General features: G+C 39.3%; 1 protein-coding gene across 1 annotated transcript in view; it reads right to left on the bottom strand.

Moving 5' to 3' along the window:
- PHEX (phosphate regulating endopeptidase X-linked) overlaps window positions 1-21,351 on the bottom strand; it is a 105,623-nt gene that overhangs the window by 33,583 nt on the left and 50,689 nt on the right. The window contains exons 12-13 of the mRNA XM_061988589.1: window positions 20,710-20,811; window positions 1,331-1,408 (exon numbers count right to left, since the gene is read on the bottom strand). Coding sequence (XP_061844573.1) covers window positions 1,331-1,408; window positions 20,710-20,811 — 180 coding nt within the window. The remainder of the gene's footprint in view (window positions 1-1,330; window positions 1,409-20,709; window positions 20,812-21,351) is intronic.

Genomic DNA, 21,351 nt, shown 5'->3' with positions numbered 1-21,351 from the left:
ATAAGATAGTCTCTTTTCCAGAAGGAAATAAGTCTACTTTTATTTTTTAAAGTGCATTTTAAAACTGCTTTCAAAATTGTAACATAGCTCCCTTTTTCAGCTTGTTTTGCATTTTTTTACAAATGTTTCATATTCTGAGTCCTTTGAGAGTCGTGCCATGGGTTTCTTACTGTTTCTCAAATCACATATTTACAGGCATAGGGTTCCATATTTCCATAAGCCTCCAAATCTAATAGTAACTCCTCCACACAAATACACAATTGACCATGCAAGAAAAATGTTAATATTGTATAAATCGAGATGATAGCCTTGTCACAAGTTTCAAGCAATCCTAAGACTTGTGAGGAAATCACTTCAGATGTAAACTATGGTTTTGCAACCATGATTAACAGTGTTTTTTGATAGACATTACCACTTATCTGGGCCAAAATTCCATATGCATATATTCCATATATGTTCATCACATCTTCCGTCTTGTTACACTGCCTTCAAAGCACCGTCTCACCCTACTGCTTCTAGAAACAAGGACTGGTCTGGCAGAGTTGGTCTCTCAAAGTTTTCTAAAGAAACTGTGCCTCTTTTGTTGTTTGTTCACACTCTCTGGTAAAGATAATTATCATCCCTCTATTTTACTGGTTAAGGATCGAATGTGTGATTCTACCTTGCCTGTGACTTTCAGTAACACGCCTCATCGTATGCATGTCACAGTTAACCCTTTGGGAAATAATAGTCTTCATAATTTACCTTCTTGCCTTATTGAGGCTAAACAGATACAGAGTCAGGAAGGAGTCCTGACAGTATCCTTGTCCGGCAGCCAGCACAGGTTATGATGCAGGCCTATGCATTGGTTTGGACCTCTAGGCATGATAATAAGCAACAATCACAAACAAAATTCCTAGCCTGGAGAGATGAGGAGAGTCTATGTAGGGCATCATAGATGACACTGATATTCTGAGGAAACATGCATTGGTATTTCTAAAGAACATTATTTTGAGGAGGTATGTTTCTGTTCATTTCATCTTTATAATTAAACACCAAATTTATGACAGTGTATGTTTAACCTCAAAAATGCTTAATAGCAGGAAGATTCTTTGCATCCAGGCATATTTCACTCTCAGTAGGCCTCATGGTCACCTCACTTAGGTATAGTAGTATTGACAATTTAGACATGAGAGCCGACATACTTAATTCAACATCTAAAAATAACCAGGCAAGCAGAACTCCAGATTCATGTCAAACAAAAGAGGAGCTTCAATTTTAGACAGCAGCAAAACAGAGCAAAGAATGGCTGCAATATACAAAAGAAGAAAGTTCCAAGTCTGACACTTACTGTTTTGATGTCTTCATTAATATATGTGTCATTCATTATAAATTGAGGATAACCCACCTTTGCCATAACTGCTTTTGCCTTTGAGAAAGAAAAAAAAGAAAAAAGTGTTGGTAGATATAACCATTTCTCAGCATATGGCTTTTTTTCTCCCCCATTCTATTTCAACTTTGTATTATTATGCCTCCCTCAAAGCACCCTAATTTAACTTCAAACCAATTTGCCTACAAAGTAAATTGGTGCTGCAAATGAGCTTTGCATCACAACGTCAAGAGTCCCGGTTCTGCTGTCAGATTATCACATTGGGTCTGTTGATGCCTGCAGAGCTTTTGCAGACTTAAAGCAACATGTTTGAGTGTAAAATCTTAACAGCTGATTTTCCCAAGGGGTTTTGGTGTTAATCAGGTGGTCGAAATTCTGTTTTCATGATGTTTTCCAAGAGATGACAGGAAATGGCCTGTTTAGCTAAGGCACAGTAGCTGGTACACATCCAACTGTTAAGTTAGATTTGATACACAGATACGGAAGAACCTGGGTGCCAGTAAGTGTAGACTGATGTATTTCCATGGAGGGTCATTTCCATTTACACCTGAGAATAGGTGCACACTTTTCTGAAGGACACTAAACTTTAGTAAAATCACAGATATAATCTTTGGTTTGTTCACCTCTTTCCTCCCTCTACTTTGCAATTTTTGCCCTTTCTCTAATGCCGGTAAAGATGTTAATTATAAGACACTTCATTAACTTTGGGGCTTTTCTTCTTTCAGTCATGTCTTGGTCCCTGTATTTATATCAAATCTGTATAAACACTCTAGTGTGAAGTGATAGTAGCTGTATTTTTATAAATCATGGCATAAGTATATAAATAGCTTTAGCAATGTTCTCACAAAAACATGAGCAGGCCACCCAGCCACCTAGAACCTCCGTGGAGACATGTTTCTAGAAGCGAAGCAGGATACAAAAGCATAAGGCAGCATACCAAGAAGTGAAATATTACAAATCCAGAGAATAAAATAGAGTCATGGTGGGTACTAGGGTAGCACAAAGCTTTCATTTTGTAAGTTTTCAGGATGCTGAATTTAATTTCTCCCCTTACCTCTCAAAAAATGCTCTTCTGGAAATTTGTTCTTCAAATTCAGATGTCTGAACTCAAATGAATATTACAAGATTTGAAATCCAACATATGGATTGGCTTTTAAACTAACTGCAGCCATAACAATTCTGCTTTTTACTCTCTGCAAGCAGAACTCAGAGCTCTCTGGGGTCCACTGACCTCTATTTGACTCTTGCTGCAGGGGGTGACTGTTAAAGGGAAGATGTCGTCTACAATGAAATAATTGCCCCCTTCTCTCTCTCTCTCTCTCTCTCTCCATAATGCCTCATTACAACAAGGTCTTCTGTGACAGCAGAACCAGAAATTGTTCCACAATTGTAAGACACTGATGCAGGACAGCCTCCGTTCAATCAAAATTATTTGTCTCCTCTTTTATATTTCAAGAATATAAAATCATATTTTCTTCTTAAAACTCCTTTCTCAATCTCATTTCAACCCAAAGTCATAATCCTCCATTTGTGACATCACAACTAATTGTGATTGAGATAATTAAGATGTCACAAACAGAAGACTGCAACTTCAGGTAGGAAATTAGCAGCAGGAGCAGATGATCTATTAAGCAAGAAAGATCCCATTGTCATGCAAATATCTTTAGTGATAAAATAAGCAATGTAAGATAAATGCTGAACAGGAAATATGAAATGAGCCAAATTAACTCTCAATCGAATGTTTTCTCAGTTTTCCAGAAGGTAGAGCAGTCTTTCAAGATATTTTAAAAGCCTTGAAGAATAAAAAGCAGGGGTAACGGGAAGAGGTTGAGGGGGCACAATTCAGCTGTAACTTTGTATATAATGAAGAGTGTCTATTCTTTTTTCTAGTGGTGTTGTCAGGTCCAGATGACTGAACTTTCCAAGGAAGGGGAAAATTTCCATTTCAAGTGTTTTAATCCTAGTAGAAACTAGTCTTGAGAAAACAAAGAGCAAAGTTTATCAGTTTTAATTTCTACAGAGTCAGCTGCTTAAACAACATTGTTGAATCTCAAATGTTCTGCATGTGCTCCACAATACCCATCTGAATCACTTACGGTAGCCTCTGTGTTGAATCTAATTGAGCCCCTCAGCATTTTGATTAAACAGATTTAATTTTAAAACTAACTTATATGAAATTAAAAACAATTTATAGTGCAACTTGCAAAAAATGAACTGTGGCTTTTAAAGAAAAAGTAAGGATTAATCATGTCAGTAAAATGTGATTTCACTAATGATAAAAAATTCTTGATCTTATTTTGACACATACATTTTTGGTTTTGAGCTATGCTGTATTCTTTAAAAACACTGTTAACATCTAGACTCCCTTCCAAACAAAAGCAAATAAATTCATGCCTCATTGGCATGATTGTCTAGTTGTGACCACAATATGTCCATCTCCACTTTACTGCATGGAGACTTTGAGGTCTATCTCAGTCTTTTTTCCATAGCAGCACATCGAGAACAGCAACTTGGAACTGATGGTTATTGGCCCTTTTAAACCCCACACCTTAATCAAATTTATCTAAGGGTGAGGATGATTCCTCCAAGTTCTATAATAACAATCTGACTTGGGTTGACTTAAATATCATTATATAATTACATAACATCATTTTTTTTTTTTTACTTAAATCTTTTGCTCATGTCAAGGATCTGCTTCATTAGGAAAGGAATATTGCAAAAGTTCTCCCAAACAGACTACCTCAGGAGAGCTGGGGTCACTTGTCAAGTCACACATACTCTTGCTTTGTGACTTTCACAACTGATGTGAGATTAAGAGTTCCAAGCAGGAGGAAAAATAGTTGGACATTACTGAGATTTTTTTTTTTAAAGATTGCATAAACCCCTAGTAAATAACAGAGTTTATCTCAAAGAGATTTTTTAAAGTGAGCTGAAAAGGTAATGCTGTTCCTAGTACTTTGATGTTTTATCAATGGCTAAAGATATATTTTATGAGACAGATATATAGACAGATATACAGGGAAAATGTTATTTTATTTCATTTACTACATAAAGGCTTTTACTACAATATGTGTGGTTTAGAATTCTGATCAAATAAGACAGACAAGTATATGCACTGTAACAACTAAACCCTAAGGTAGACCTTACTAGCACTGTAATTGTGATGTCTTCTTAAACATTACACCAGTCATGTAGAATAAATTCAGAAAATTACAGAGTCCCAAGTTAATGTGCTATTAGAAAATATAAGTACAAGTTTAAGCATCATTACAAAGAATCATAGAATGGTAGGGGTTGGAAGAGACCTTTAGAGATCATCTAGTCCAACCCCCCTGCAGAAGCAGGGTCACCTAGATCAGGTCACATAGGAACATGTCCAGGCGGGTCTTGAAGACCTCCAAGGAAGGAGCCTCCACAACCCCTCTGGGCAGCCTGTGCCAGACCATCTAAAATCATAAATGAACAAGGTCTTTTAGGAACTTTTTTGAAAACTTTGAGAGAACTGACAGAGATCAAACTAGTACAAGGTTGCCACACGTAATCCATGTCTTACTATACAGGTTCTGTCAGAAAAGGTATGTGTCTCAAGTTGGTCCTAAAGGCATCCATCTACTTTACAGCTAAAATTTTAGAAGTATGACATGCTGCCTTGTGATTCTACTGTGTGAGTGGCCGAGAGCCACCTTGTCTCCATCATCTGGTACGTACTATTGTGGAAGAAACAGAGGAATAAGCTTCTTGACCTGAAGACCAAGAGTATCTCTCTTTTTGAAGGGCTTTTCCCAACATTCTGCCTCCAGACTGGAGAGAGGTCCAGGCCCATACAGTCCAAGCAAGCACATAGGGCAAGAAGTGTGAGTGGTGTGCAAGAAGATTGTGGCACATCAGTAAGTTCCCTGATGCAGACAAGTGAGGGAGATGTGGCTTATGATGGAGAGAGCTGTTTCCTATAGACCCATTCAGCTGAGCCCAGCACACAGCCCAGTTTATTTACACAACAGTCAAGTCAGAAAGCATTGCATTAAGAACAGGTTTCTAAATGTTCATGTTGGAAGTCTCTTGCTTCCTTGGCTATCTTTTCTATTCACTTGAGTAATATTTAACAGCAGTTCAAAGACTACTCATTCATTCAGCTCAAGAATGTGGAAAACCTCTATGACTGGCTTGCTCTTTGATAATAAAGTCAGTATTTTCCCCTTGATAAAAGAATGTTTAAGACATCAGTCTTCCAGGAGGCATTTACATATGTACAAGGAAAGCAAATGAAATGTCCCTCAGGGGTCGGTGCTGGGACCAGTACTGTTCAATATATTCATTAACGATCTTGATGAGGGAACAGAGGACGCTGTCAGCAAGTTTGCTGATGATACTAAACTGAGGGAAGTGGCTGACACAACAGAAGGGTGTGCTGCCATTCAATGAGACCTGGACAGTCTGGAGAGTTGAGTAGAGAAAAATCTAATGAAATTCAACAAGGGCAAGTGTAGAGTCTTGCATCTGGGAAAGAATAACCCCACGTTCCATTATAGGTTGGGGAGTGAACTCTTAGTAGTACAGGCAAAAGGGACCTGGGGGTTCTGATGGACAGGATGAGCATGAGTCAGCAATGTGCCCCCATGGCCAAGAAGGCCAATGGCATCCTGGTGTGTATTGGAAGGGCTGTAGGCAGTAGGTCGAGAGAGGTTCTCCTTACCCTCTACTCTGCCCTTGTGAGACCACATCTGGAATATTGTGTCCAGTTCCAGGCCTCTCAGTTCAAGAAGGACAGGGAGCTGCTGGAGAAACTTCAGCACAGGGCCACCAAGATGATGAAGGGAGTAGAGCATCTCCCTTGCTGAGAGAGCTGGGGCTCTTTAGCTTGGAGAAGAAGAGACTGAGGGGTGTTCTCATTAATGTTTAGAAATATGTAAAGGGTAGGTGTCAGGAGGATGGAGCCAGGCTCTTCTCAATGATGGCCAAGGATAGGACAAGGGGCAATGGGTACAGGCTAGAACATAAGAGGTTCCATAGAAATACAAGGGAAAAATTCTTCACTGTGAGGGTGATGCAGCACTAGAACATGTTACTCAGATGGGTTGTGGAGTCTCCTTCTTTCAGGACATTCAAAACCCACCTGGATGAGTTCCTGTGTGACCTACTCTAGGTGGTCCTGCTCTGGCAGGGGGGCTGGACTAGATGATCTTTCGAGGTCCCTTTCAACCCTTAAGATTCTGTGATTCTGTGAAATGTACAGGACCTAGCCACGTAGTAATTGGACATGAATTCACTGTAAATGCACCATGCACAACTTTTATGGTTTAAAGACTCATTTAATTCTTTTTTCTAATTTGTGTATTAAATAATCACACGTACAGGAAGAAAAGGAATAGTGGAGTATTTCCACCAGTTATCGTTAGACACTCAGCCTACCTTAAGCTGTTAGGTAAATTAAGAAAACTCATCACCTCAGGCTTTCTCTCCTGCCACTGAAAGTAAGAGGCTCTTGCAGATGGTGATGCAGAGAAGCAGCATACTTTAGAATAAGCCGTGATAACTGTTTTCTGTCCTAGCAGCCAGAGGGAGCAGACTCTGAGGCAGAGGATCCAGAGTGGAACTACTCCCTACACTACTGATTACACAGGGAAGTTCCTCCACTAACTCAACAGAGTCAGAGTTTTATCAGCAATGTGCCTTTCTGTCACTATGAGAACATTGCAAGTCAGTTTACTACAGTGACAAAATAATAAACATCCTTTCACTCCTGACTTAACTTGCCAACATGGAAATGCATATGTTTCGATGCTATATACTTTCCATTTTCCAGTCTAGTCAAATTCTCACTCAACAACCAAAATGGTAATGTGAGCTTTCCGAGAGTCTTTTTTTGCCCATCAGAGTAAAATTTGGGTATTTTGTAGGCCTTCTAGCAATACCAAGTACTGATATATTGTGCTTACTGTAAAAAAAGAAAAGCAAAACAAAACATATATCTCATCCTGACAAAGTTTTATGAGTGACACAGATCTTCTGTATATCAACTTGACTCACAATAACTTTGTGAAGATCATTTTCAAGCTTCTAAAACTATAAAAAATTAATACAATTACAGTTCACTGAAAAATTAGCATGAAATACATTCTGAAAGCTAAAATCGTTCATGGTAAAGTAATGTTCCATTTAATTACAAAGATAAATTCAGCCGTTATGTACGTGCCTGGTCTTTTCATTTTTCATTGAAAACAGATGATTCAAGAGCCATCTGGTAAAACTGCTGCATAAATATCACTGAATCTATCTAGTTTGTATGTATAGGAAAACTACGAAAAGAGAATCATAGAATGGTAGGGGTTGGAAGGTACCTTTAGAGATCATATAGTCCAACTCCGCTGCAGAAGAAGGTCAACCTAGAACAGGTCACACAGGAATGTGTCCAGGCAGGTTTTGAAAACCTCCAGAGGAGACTCCACACCCTCCCTGGGCAGCCAGTGCCAGGGCTCCCTCACTCTCACAGTAAAATAATTTTTTACTACGTTCAAATGGAACATTTTGTGTTCCAACTTCATTCTGTTACCCCTTGTCCTGTTGCTAGATGGATCTTGGTAAAACACAGAAAAGTTCCATCACAGGGCTAAAGCCCAGTCCTACCGATATCAGCAGGAAGTGACTCACTAACTTGAGTGAGAGATGGGTTGGCTCCACTTAAGTAAAATATAATATTTCTTATGCAGGGGTGACATGAAATTTCAGGGATCTACACATCGTCAACTGCAAATGATAATTTTTAAGAGTACTAACCCATACTCCAGAACACAGCTAAACATCAATTTATAAACTTTCCTCTTATATTTGCATTTCAAAACAATACAAACTGTGTTGACTTTTCAAGATTTTCAAAACTAGTGTTTTATGTAACTATAATTTACACACCACCGTCTCACAGTGCACCATAATCCACCATAATCTTCTATGTTTCAAGAATTGTTTTGACTGTTCTAAATTAATTGATTATGAAGAGGGAAAATACAGCTACCATTCCATTATTGTAATAGCTTGAGGCCAGGGGTAAAAAAATAAATAAATAAAATAAAATTACTTATATGAATAATAACACCCATCAGGCACACATAAAATTGTTTTCAATTAAATGCACACTGTGGTCTTTACAGCTTTGTGCTGCCAAACAAAAAATAATGTCCTAGTCCTTGCTCTTCTCCCTAGCTCCTTTCATCTCTGTCCATACTTCTGTTCATGCTATCTGCACCTACAGTCCCCTTGCCACATTTCTCTGGGAGACTACATAGATCATTAACAAATCAGAAATCTATCCAAGTTTTTCCTCAGCTAATTTTCTGCCAGATCAGTGAGCTGGATCACTTACTATACAGAGGGGCCCAGCAAGTGCTGGAACTAGCACCAGGCAAGTGCTGTAGACACATGATGTGGCAAACCAGAGAAGGAAGAGCAAATGGATTATGGGCTATTTTAGTTGTCTCTTCCTGTGAATCATCTTTTGTAACCAAAGCCTCACTCAAAGAAAACTTCCTGGCAAGAAAATATCAACTAGTAGACTAAAAAATACCACACCATACATTACCAGTCTAGGAAATGGAGGGGAAAAGAGACACAAATTGTCTAAGCAAATTCTTGGTTGGGATAATATATTCAGTCTTAACACACAACATCTAGTAAGACTTTATTATTATTACTAACCATAAAGTTGCAAATTCCTAAGAGTTTCATAAGACTGCTGTGCACAGAAGAGTCAGAAAAAGCAACCGTGTACACTAGAGTATCACTCTTTTGTGTCTTAAATTCCTTTTACTTCTGCCTCACTGTAAGACAACAACTCAATCATTGGTTCAAGCACTGTGAAGATAATTTGACTGGAATTAAATTTTCAGTTTAAACCTGCATTAAATTTATTTCTCTGTTATCAAGAGAAAGAAACTAAATCACAGAAAATGTGAAACACTTTTGCTTACATAAAAATACAAATCCACTGATATTTTTGCAAGTGTAACTCCATAATTCAATGCAGCAGGAGAATTAATATACTTAATCATATTTTCTCCTACTAGTCTGGTTCCAAACTCATTCTGCTGTCAGTGTTGCTTTAATTTTACTAAGAATTCCTTTGTCCATTTGATTTTAATTTAATTTTCCATTTGTAAACTCTGTATGGCAATTACCATGATTCCATTATCTTAAACATAGAATATTATCTATGACAGACATAAGCATTGTCTTTCATGAAAAAAATCACAGCTCTCCAAATTGAATGTGTGTCTTCACTGAACACAGCAAATACATTCCTCTGTGACTGTACACTACATAAATGTACTTGTAAGGGTCTTTGGGTTCTCAGTGGAGCTGGAATCATGCCTGTGAACCAGAAGAAAGGATGGCACACAGATATGCAAACTGACTCAGTGTGCACTTAGGTCCAGCTATGGCATCACTGCACCACAGCACCACACCAGCAGTGACAGGTCCACTCCAGCACAAAGATTTCTCTGCTGGATTCCCCTCCACACACTAATGGATTACTTAGGGCATGACTACACCAGGGTGTGCGAGGACAGCTAGGAATTCCTCCAGACACACTTCAAATGAACCAGAAGTGTGTGTTGTCATCTGAAGGCACAGATCATCATTAGTATTATGCTGGCATTAATATATCTATGTCCCATGGTATATGCACTAAGCTGCCTTTGACAGGGCTTTAACAGCTCATGCACCTGAGTTAAGTATGGACACATTCTTAGGACTTTAGAAAACTGTACCTTCCATGCCTTTATTTTTAGGCAATTTTCTATGTTTTCCAATATGATCGTCTCTTAAAACAAATTAAAAAAAAACTCAAAACAAACAAACAAACAAAAAAATACTCCAGATGATCAAACACTCACCTTCAACTCAAAATTATCTGTCTTTTGCAGTTACATTAGTCATCCTTACCAACTAAATTTGGCCCCAGAATTCTAAGCATTTTCAAAGACACAAAGAGAAAGCTACCTTTGGCAGGACTTTGGCATGTTAGTGAGCTGCACAAGTTATTGCATTGCATTTTTTTCTAGAAACTCCTTCCTGGACTTATTTCACTGCTGACCACTAAAGCTCCTCATCAGTTGATCTGTACTCCCACTATCATGTCACCTTTTGATAGAAACACACCCACCTTGCTGCAAAATTCTTTCTGATGTTTTTGTTTTAGCTGTGGGAAAAGAGTAGATTTAAAAAAAATACTGTTCTGACAAAATAAAAGTCCTTGAGTAGTCAAAAATCCCAACGTGCTGAAGAGATTTCTGGCACTGAACGCTGAGAGAGGGGTAGCACCAGGCACCCAGAAAGAGTAAGGAAGCTCTCTCTCCATCACAGTTGCATGGGGTAAGAGTTACTACAGAAATTCTTTTGGCAGTTATATGAAAAACTATTAATAACCTGTTTCAGAGAGGGACAACTTCTGACCTTAGCCTCTGCTTGAATCAGTTTATATTCATTTAACATTTTCAAGGTTATCTTTGCTTACGTAAAGTCTGCACAACAACTTCTTTTTTAATGAATAGAGGGTGAAAAATTATCTTTTCACTTCTAGCCACAAATGACCATCAGACCCAATCTATATACAGCTTAAAGGAACGTGGCAGGAACTCATTCATACACTACTCTAACACTGAAATAGGGACTGAGGACCTAACCACAAGTATTACTCAGCTCAGGACTTGCAGGTTTTCTCATGTGGAAGAAATATCTCTTACTTGAACAAGGACCCTGACTGACAGTTTACCAGTAAGCATGTCACTTTCAGTTGTCCATGTCTGTCTGTGTCCGTACATCAGGAGAAAGCTGATGCATACATAGGCAAAAAGATAGGCTGCAAAAGATATACAAAGTATATGCAGGAAATGCTCTACTTTCTACTGAAGACCAAATCTATTTTCCAAATCTGTGTCCTTTTTTGTTGTTGTTAATTATATATATGTATTTATTGTCATATTGATAGAACTCACCATTTACCGAGAAAACCAAGCACAAGATGCCTGACAGCTCTCTCACAAAGGAGAGCAGTTGAGGAAGCCTTTATTCTTAGGCACTGTATTCTGGCTTCTGAAAAGCTACTAAAGGAGCAAATTCCTAAGTCTGATTACCTCTTTGTGGTAAAGTTCTTCTAAAAGTAAACTCCAGCAATACCAGTACCTGAAGCCATTTAAACATTTCGCAACTTTGCTTCAGATTTTTGTGACTAGTCCAATATCAGGGCAAGTTAAAGTGCTGCTAAGGCTCCTGGTCCAGAACAGCTTCAGGTCTGAGGCTGAGGGTTCATGCCAGCGCCCCAGCCCACAGCTCTGCTTGAGCTTCCTGCCAGCTCCAAGTGAGCAGGCAGCTTTCCTCTTGGTGGCTCAAGCAGGCATATACAGAACATGGAGATCACCACAGCCAGGAAATACACATTCATTGGACATAGCAAGGGAATGTCAGGTAGATACTTGAGCATGTCCTTATAGACTGTCCTATATAGGGAATGGATTTCCTGTACCTCAATATCTGCTACTGTTGAGCTGGGCGACTATAACTTCTTCATTTCTCTACTGAATGGTAAAATGAAAGAAATAATAAAAGTTAAAGCTGAAACTGTTTCAGACTTCCAGAGTTGGTGGTGGAAGACTTCCTGCCCTTTGAAAGACTTAATCTGTCTTTTAATATACCAGAACTTTCATGTTGCATTTCTGTCACAAAAGATTCAGATTGACCCTATTCCCTGATCATCTGCAGATGTATCCATCCATCCGTCTCCCTCCTTCTATTTCAAGCACGAGATTTGTCACAAGTGTTTTGATATCATGCACCCATTCTGGCCTTACAGAGTCATGGTGGAGTCTGAAAAATGACAGCTGCAAGATCAGGGTTAAATACAATTTCCTCTCCCTTCACCTGTTTTCCACTATCTGTTTGCACGGTGCTCAGGTTATTAATGGAACTGACATCCCTGCACAACTGAGTGAGCAGTAGCGGCAGTCAGATAACAAGGGAGAAGCTGACAGCAGAGATCTAACCCCAGAGATAACAGATAAGCAAACATGCCATGGCTATTAGTTTCAACTCTGGCCAATGGAGAAGAACATCTCCCATGGTTACTGAAAGTGAAAGTCTGGTCCTCCTCAGGAGGTTAAATTAAATTCTGGATGTGAGATAGATTATTCTTTGAGATCAAAAATTAAACTTTGCAATGAGAAATAAATATTTGATTTTTTTGAATGTGGTTTTAATCTCATGGAAAGGGAAGACTTATTTTCATCCAGAGGAAAGCTTCCTGGAACACTTTGAGAAGGAAAAGACCTTACATTCTCTATATTCTCCAGGTGAAAAATAATACTCTAAACACTGGTATTTTCCAAACAGCTATCTCAGAGATGGTGCAGGAGTGGTAGCCTCAATGGCCTGGCCAAATTCCAAACTGGATAAGTAGATCAAACCTTTCAAAGCTCCTACATCATTTCTGAGCTGCACCGCATCCACTTCTTGCTTCCTAATGAGTTGTCCCCTTCTCTTCACATGTCTACAAACACATACAAAGATGAGTTACACCACAAAGATAAGCTTCTGCTAATATACTTAATGCCCAAGGGAATTGTAGATATGTAGGAAGAACGTTAAAACTTTACCACCTTTTCTGAACTCCAACTCACATTTCAACTTTATCAGCAGGCTTGCTCTTTGAACTTTAAATTTTTGCATCCAAAGAGAGTACTCTAATTTCAGAAAGTTTGCTTCCACAGAGGAAAATTGTGGCCAAGGATCAATTGGCACTAAACAGAAGTACACACTCCAGTCTAGAAATGACAAGGTTGCTGCAAGAAGACTTGAAAAAAACAACCTTTCTAGTAAAACTAGTGAAGTTAGAAGTCAGCAGTCACCCCTACTGGCTTTTGAACAGGAATTAAGTGTCTAAATGCAATTAGAGCCTTTGGAAATTTTTCCCTCTGTTCCTAGTTCAGTTGAAGTGAGTCTGACAGTTTCTGTTAGTGCTCTGAAGCAGCCCTACATTTTATGACGTTCTCTGAGATCCTTGAAGCAAAGATAAAAAATAATCTTAAAGGAACCTGTAAAAGGTGTCTTGGGATCTTCTGTTTGGAAACTTCATCTCTCTTTCACTGAGTGTTGTTCTGTCATCCTTGTGCTGGTCTTCATTCCATGTGAGGTATGGGAGGCACTGAGACTCAAGGCTGGTTCCTCTGGCATATTCTTGCATTATTTTACATAGATGGGTCCACAGACCCCAGAAGGCTTGCTTTCTTTTGCAGAATATCCAGTGACCACACTCAAGACGGGATGATTTGTCATCTTTGTGCAAAATTAGCATGGCATTAAGCAAGATTAATTTCAGCTCCTGAAGCTGTAGTATCTGGGCTTCTCATCTGGATAGGCCTCAGATCTTAATGAAAAGGTATTTTTCAGAACTGTATGTAGTGCACATCCTGGACAGCCTGCATGAACAAATGCAGGAGGCTCCATATTCCCTGGATGTACTGCTGTGTCAGGGGTATAGGAAGAAAGAGTGGGCACAAGAAAAGAGTAGGCAATGATAATTCTCTGATTTTGCCACTACAAGGACGTGGAGGCCCGAAGGTGACATTTTCCAGACAAGCCAAAGGAGATGCTTTCTCACAGAGAGCACGGTGAGGCAGTGAAACTTATTGCCTTGGGAAGCTAGGGACAATAAAAATTGTTGTGGGTGCAAAAAGTCATTAAGCAAACTCACAGCAGAAAAATATTAGTAAATACAAAGACACCATTTCTGGCTCAGGAAGTAACCAAGCTGTAGGTTGTCAGGGGCCAGGAGAAGACAGCAGGAATGTATCCCTTCATACTTGTCCTATTCTGATGTTCATCTCTAAACATCTGCTACTGTTTGGCCACTGTGAGACAGGCATTGGACCTCTGGTCTGAGGAGTACGACTGTCATGTTTGTAGTGAAATCACCCAAACGTGAAGAAAGAAAGACCACAGAGAACTGGGAAAGATGGCAGAGGCTCAGCTAATTGTCTGGAGGGCTGGATATATCCAGTAAGTTCCAGCTGAGAAGCAAATGGTTTCAGTGGGATAACCCATGGACACCTACTTCATTTAAAGTACCTACACTTTGTTAAATCACAGCTTGTACAGATGGCTCTTGATTTCTGAAGAGATACTGGCCTAAATTACACTCTGTTACCTAGGGAGGTCTGCTGCAGCTCTCTGAAGCAGGAGAACAAATGCTGTAGGCTAAACAAAGGTCCCTAACACTGCCTGAGACACCCATAGCTAGACACTTTCCTTACACATTCCTGTGGTTCTCTTGCCTCAGTCTTCAGACTGAGAGATGTGAAGAAAACAGAAGTTGTGTATAAGTTTCCTTAGAGAGAAATAAAGTCAAGCAGCAGTCAAGTCCAGTAGGTGAAAAAATGATCACACATTGACCTCGGATTTTGTGCTCCATGACCTAAAGAGGTTAATAAAGTTACAGAAAAAAACTTATTGGAGGAAAAACAACCTTTTTTGGATTATCATCCACGCTTTAAAAATAGTATTGTAAAGAAAAAAAAAAAAAGAACTTCCTACAATGCAGGCTATTTGACAGAAGAGTTGCAAACTTTCAGAATACAGGCTTTTGTATAAAGGTCTCTTTTTCAAGCCTCCAGTTAAACCCAGGCATAAAGGGCATTTCAGGAAGAAAAAATTGTGATTAATAAAATAATGGCTCTTGAGCAGGAAAGGGAATAATTTTACATTTCAGTTATGATCTTCCACTGAATTATTCTTCAAAGAGCAGCAGTAATAAATTACCATTTTAAAGATGAGAACCCCAATCACAAAAAGTCATGTCAATGGAGTTTCATTTGCAGGTTTTCCCTTTCCCCTGTGGCCTACCATTACAAAACACAGCTGTCAATACCATTTGGCTGACTTAGTCAGCTGCAATCTGAACCTTCATTATAAGGGAAACAAAAGGCTCTGCTTTCTTCCCCCTCCCCTTTCTTAAGGATCTGGCAACCTTCTCAGAGGCTGCAAGGTGGCCCAGAGCTCACCAGGTGCCTGGGCAGCTGGGATCTTTTTGTATGACTTCTTAACTCACAGACCATGTACCTGAAGATTGTTGCCAGACACACCCTTGGAGCTGCACTCATTTGAATAAATTCTCTGTTCTGCAAATGAGGGCAAATTTTAATCACTCTTGCAAGCGAGGCTAAAAAGGCAAGCAGAGGGAATCTTTTGCCTTTTTTTTAAATGAGAGCACTACAATGAAAATTTGGGAAGTTAACAGGCATAGTTTCAGCAAATTTCAGGTGAAATCAAATACAGAGCAATAAAGTGAGGCTTGTATAGAGCAGAGGAGGAAGGACAGGTCAGAAAGCACAGCATCATAAGAGCCGAATCCTTCTTTCTGACTCGGAGCTCCTTTGGAAGCAGCATGAGCTCCATCCAGAGAGCTAGGTGTGAACTGCACATGAAGACAGAAGTCACCTAATCGTGTTAAAACTTTCTTTGCAAGACTGGCTTTCGGATGGTCTGGTTTAAATCCATGTGTCAATCACAGAAAGGAGAGGAATGGAGGGAGGATAGAAGGAAATTATAAGATGTTATCTCATTATATTATTTTTCTACAGAGGGAAAGTCAAACCTTAACTCCAAAGTACACAAGGGTTAAAAGAGTGATTCTCAGAAATCAAGGCTACAGGACAATTGTTCCCTGTGTCACATGGATTAGTTGACTTGATCCTTTCAATACGGTTTGGGCTCATCAAATTAGCAGTGTCCCCTCTGAGTAGCTTAAAACAACAGAACAGATACAAAGAAAGTCACAGATGGAGAAACATTGCAGTGATTAGATGGAGCTGACAGGCTGCCTAAAGCAAAAATCAAGCATCGATTCTACCTGAGAGTCTTTTGTAAGTCCTTCAGAGGTCGATGATCCCTTTGATTGCAAAGCATCAGGCTGACAGCGAAGTACACAAGTTTTGCCTCAGCCAAGTACACAAGAAAGATAGGCATCAGTCAGAAAACAGGCGGCAGAAAACAGGCAAAACAGTGAGTACCTGAATCACAGAGAAGATTTGCAGTTAATTCACTTTAAACCCTGTCAAGCCATTTGCGTTACAGCATTGTCTAGATCTAAAGATACAATCACCATAAGTAACAGAAGATGTTACTTTATAGATGTTATTTTTCTAGGAAGGCTCTCCATGTGCACAGTCCAGACATTCAGATCCCACACTGACCTCATTCCTCTTTCAGGAAATGAGTAAAAGTTTTGTTCATGACACAAACGTTCCTGAAGTTAAAGAAAAGGCTAATGACAAATTAAATGGATCATGTAGGTCAGGTCCAGTAAACAAAATCCACCAGCTTTTTATAGTTACTTTCTTTCCAGAGCATTCAAAGAGTTCAAGAATGTAGTAATAATAAAAACACAGAAGAAAAACAAAATATAGGAATCACAGTCATTTCCATGCAGCATACAGTTCTGCCATAGGTCTTCAGGCAGGAGCTCTACTCTGCATTGATATAAGAGACAATGGGACAATAACTGATAAAAAATATAAAAGACCAAGTAATTCCTTACCTAACTAATTACTTACTTTCTTTACCAAATTGATAAGAATAGGATATAGAATATTTCAGTTGGAAGGGAAGTACAATGGGTGTTTAGTCCATCTGCTTGACCACTTCAGGGCTGACCAAAAGTTAAGGCATATTATTAAGGGCTTGATTCAAATGTCCTTTAAACTCAGAGATATGGTGAAATGTCAGGTCAGAACCTCCCCTAGTGTTCCTTCAAACTCCTTGCATATGTCCTGTCACTGAATTCCAGGGAGAAGAGATCAGAACCTCCCTCTCCACATCCCCTTCTCAGTAAGCAGCAGAGAGCAAAGAGGTCATCCCTCAGCCTCTTTTTCTCCAAATCAGGCAAGCCCAAAGTCCCTAGCCAGTCCTCATAGGACATTCCTTTCAGTCCTTTCACCAGCTGGATGCATTCAGAGACCTTCATATAATCCTTAAACAATGGGGCCCAGAACTGCACAGATTACTTGAGATGAGGCTGCACCAATCCTGGATACAGTGGAATAACTCTTGCTGTTGTCTGGCTGGTTCTGCTGGGTTTGGTGCACCCCAAAATGTGAGTTGCTCCCTTGTCTGCTCAGGTACACTGATGACTCCCACTGAGCCTGCTGCTGGCCAGTACCCCCTGATCCCTTTCTGCAGGGCTGCTCTCTAGCCATTCCTCTCCCAAGTTATACTTGTGTCCAGCATTCTGGTGCAGGACCCAGAATTTCAACTTGTTAAATTTCAACCCATTAATCACTGCCTAATTATATGCTCCAGCCTATCTAGATCCCTCTGTAAGACCTCCTGTCTCTTCAGAGAGTCAAGAGCATCTCCCAGATTGTTATCATCGCCAAATATATTAATGGTGCACTCATGTCCTGCACCCAGATCAGAAGTGTTGAAGAGAGCTGGCTCTAAGATTGAGCCCTGAGGAACAGCACTGGTGGCTGATCATCAGCCAAATGTAGCTCCATTCACTATAACTCTTTGAGCTCTGCCCTTCAGCCATTCTAGGTGACAGCACACCACTTATCTCACAATTGGACAACTTGCCCAGAATGATGCTGAGGGGAATGATCAAAAGCCTTACTAAAATTCAGAAAAACTATATCCACTATTTTCCCTTCATCTACTATGTAGGTGATCTTATCATAGAAGGATATCATATTAGCAACACAGCAGATGCCATCTTTTGTTCTGGAAGTAGAAATGAGCAGATGATGTTCACATAGGACTGAAATTTATTTCCAAGCAGAGCATCCTACTTTAATTAAAAAATATATAGATAAATTCATATAGATATTAGAGAGAACTAGAACAGATGTTTTATGCGTTATTTGGCTGAGTCCAGCAACAGTTGGCTAAAACGTTACTGTTTGCCTATACAGAAGATCAAAATAGGGTCTCCTTTCTGGCTTTTATCTGAAAGATGGTACCTTCAGCATCCCACTGTGCTCTGTCATAGCACTAGTATCTGTTCTGACAGCGGTCCAAAATAATGAGTAAACTTGAGAAGACTCCCAGGTGATACAACTTGCTCTTCAATTCAAGATCAAACTAAGCTCCTTCCTAAACTCTGAAATAGATGGCACTTGCACTATCCTCAAAAATATAGGTGACTGGTTTTTTAAGCAACCAAACAATCCCCAGTCCAAGAATTCCCGTATTCTGTGCTGCTTTATTAAAGTGTAAATGTAACAAAACTGACAGCATAATGTGCTGGGCTCAGGAAATTTAATCGGAACAAATTTTGAAGCTTCCATTGTATTATAAATCTTAGATTTCCCCAGTGAATTATTTGACCATACATGTAACAAATCTATTTCTTTAATTAAAAACATGCCTATCCAAATGTCCCATGACAAATCCAATATCTATTACTAGCAATAAATAGTATTTAAGAAACACACACAATCTCCATGTCTGGAAACCCATCAAAATGTGTCTCTAGACTCTTTCTTTTAGCCAAGTAGCCACTTCCATGAATCTGAACTTAAACTTACAGTCATAAGCCCTACCATGCAATTGTTGCTGTAATTTCTAAATCATTATGTGTCTTACAAGCCTGACCGTGTTCCTATGTCCTAAACTATGAAAATGTTGTTCAAGTCAGTGAGAATGGATTCAAACCATTTGCTATCAGTAGCACTATGGATTGGAGTATTATTTTTATTACTGCTTGAATTTAGTTTGCCATGCACTGTTCAGCCCAGATTCACCCCATTAACTTCAGAAACTTAAATGAGATGCCTAATATGGGAGCAAAGTGCTATAAGCTTCCTAAATGTGCCAACAGAGGGAAATAGGCATCTCTACCTACAGATCTAATTTACCTTTTGAACAAAACTCTCCCTAAATTGGGAAAGGGAGAACTTCTTAGCAAGTTTTTAGTTTGCTGCAATGCTTGTAGGGTTCTCTGCTGAAAGGCAGGCAGCAAATTTTGAACAAAATGGATAAGCAGATTGTCTGCTAGAAAAATCAACAACAGGCTAACATACAACTGTAAACACATACAGAAATATCTCTATTAAATAAATAATTATTAAATCTTCCTGCTCTTACTTTGTACCAAATTTGTGAACTAAGTTACAGATCATTGTATATCTAGTAAATAAAACCAACAATCAGAACATTCAGTAAGAAGTAATAACTGCAGACCACTTACCATCAGGTTAGCAGGAAATAAGTGGCATCTTACTGCTGTTCTCTTACTACAGAGTTTATCGGGGCATTTATGCAGCTCTGTTTCATTTGCACATCTGTGAAGGGCACTGCTGTATACTGTATCAGTGGCTGTATATGGAACTTCAGACTTTCCTATGATAAAATGTCTCAACAACTCTTTCATCAGAACTACCAAAAAAACTCTGAAGTCTGTATTTGTTTTAAATCAAGTCACCATTGTTTTTATCCAAGCACAGTGAGCAGGCACTTGTATACCATTTTGTTCAAAGAGGCTATTTACTATTTTACTGATATTCCATTCCCTCAATGATAAGGAGACAGTCCTACACATCACTCTCATCTTCTTCATTTAGGCCTCTTCCAACTGCTGCTCTGTGGGCAGAGCTCTGCATTTGGACAAATGCCCTTTCTGCATATCACATGCTGTAAACGTGGGAACGAGTGAAAAGAGAGCTTTGAGTACCTCTTCCTGCCTTTCCCTTTATGTCCTGCATTTTGTTGTCACACCATCTGAAAACAATCAGGACCAGTAGTGTTATCATTGATTGTAAGACTTCATAACTGACATTACTTTATCGGGAGATGGGTGTTCAGCTGGAATGGTCATTGCATTCCTGGAAGACGGCTTTCAAGGAATACTTCCCACCATGATATTGGAGAAGGTACAAGACCTGGACTATTCTCATATCTCCTTCTAGATTAAATCCTCTATCTTCACAGCAAATACCCTCAGTTGTCTTAGATGTCCTAGACACCATTTTTTGTTTGTACATTCATGTGCCCCCTGACATTCCAATTAAGATGAAGGCCATTGTATGGGCAAATCTGAAACAAGCTCACAGTCTGCATCAGCCAGATCCAGACTGGCAAAGATGAAGGCAAGGGAGGAAGAACAAGGTAACAATTTCATCAGAGAAGCAGAAGCTCAGACAGCTCAGTTTTAGCAAAAGAAATGAGGCACATGTCCCTTCACAAACAAAATGATAGGTAAGTAACTGGAACTGCAAGTATAGTCCATGACATTTTCTTCTCACTCAAGTCAAATCTTCACCATAATGGGACTTTACCCATTCAATATTTATATATATTACCTTCTCATAAGCTTTTCTTTTTGTTTCAGAATCCATCCAGTCATTTTCCTTTTGCAACATGTCAATAAAAGCCCAGCGAATTCCTTCGGTCAGTTCCTCCATCTGCAAAACATTTATGAAAGCCTTCCCCAGTAAAATGTATCACAGTAGAATCTTTATAAGGAAAAGATTGGTGTGTGTGAGCCACAGATCTGGTTAGACCACAGAAAATCCCAAATCAGATAGTATCTGCTGTTCTCTCTTGAAGGCTAATTTCTTCTTTCCCTAGTCCTTAGACACTTCTGAAAAGAAGTTCCTTTCCGCTTTCTTCAGGAGAACCATGCAACCTGTTCATTGCTGATCCTTTTATGTCACAACTGTGAGAGTGTCTGTCTTGAAATCATAAAAAATACTGGGAGATTTTCAGTGGTTTGAGGAGATTTCTGACACTGGTTGTAGATCACTGCCCCATGCAGGAGACAGCTGTGAGGCCTTTTCTGCAGAGAGAGAATCTGTAGACTATTTTGCTTTATGTCACACTGAGACATGCTTTATTAATACCGCCAAAGGACTGAATTTATGCTGATGGTATCACGATCCAAATACAAAGTAGCATCCAAGTATTTAGCTTTTATTTAGTTGTATTTGTGGAGTACACCTACT

The sequence above is a fragment of the Colius striatus genome, chromosome 1 (assembly GCF_028858725.1).
Source record: "Colius striatus isolate bColStr4 chromosome 1, bColStr4.1.hap1, whole genome shotgun sequence".
NCBI classification, from domain to species: Eukaryota; Metazoa; Chordata; class Aves; order Coliiformes; family Coliidae; genus Colius; species Colius striatus.
This window is presented reverse-complemented; position numbering and strand designations above follow the sequence as displayed.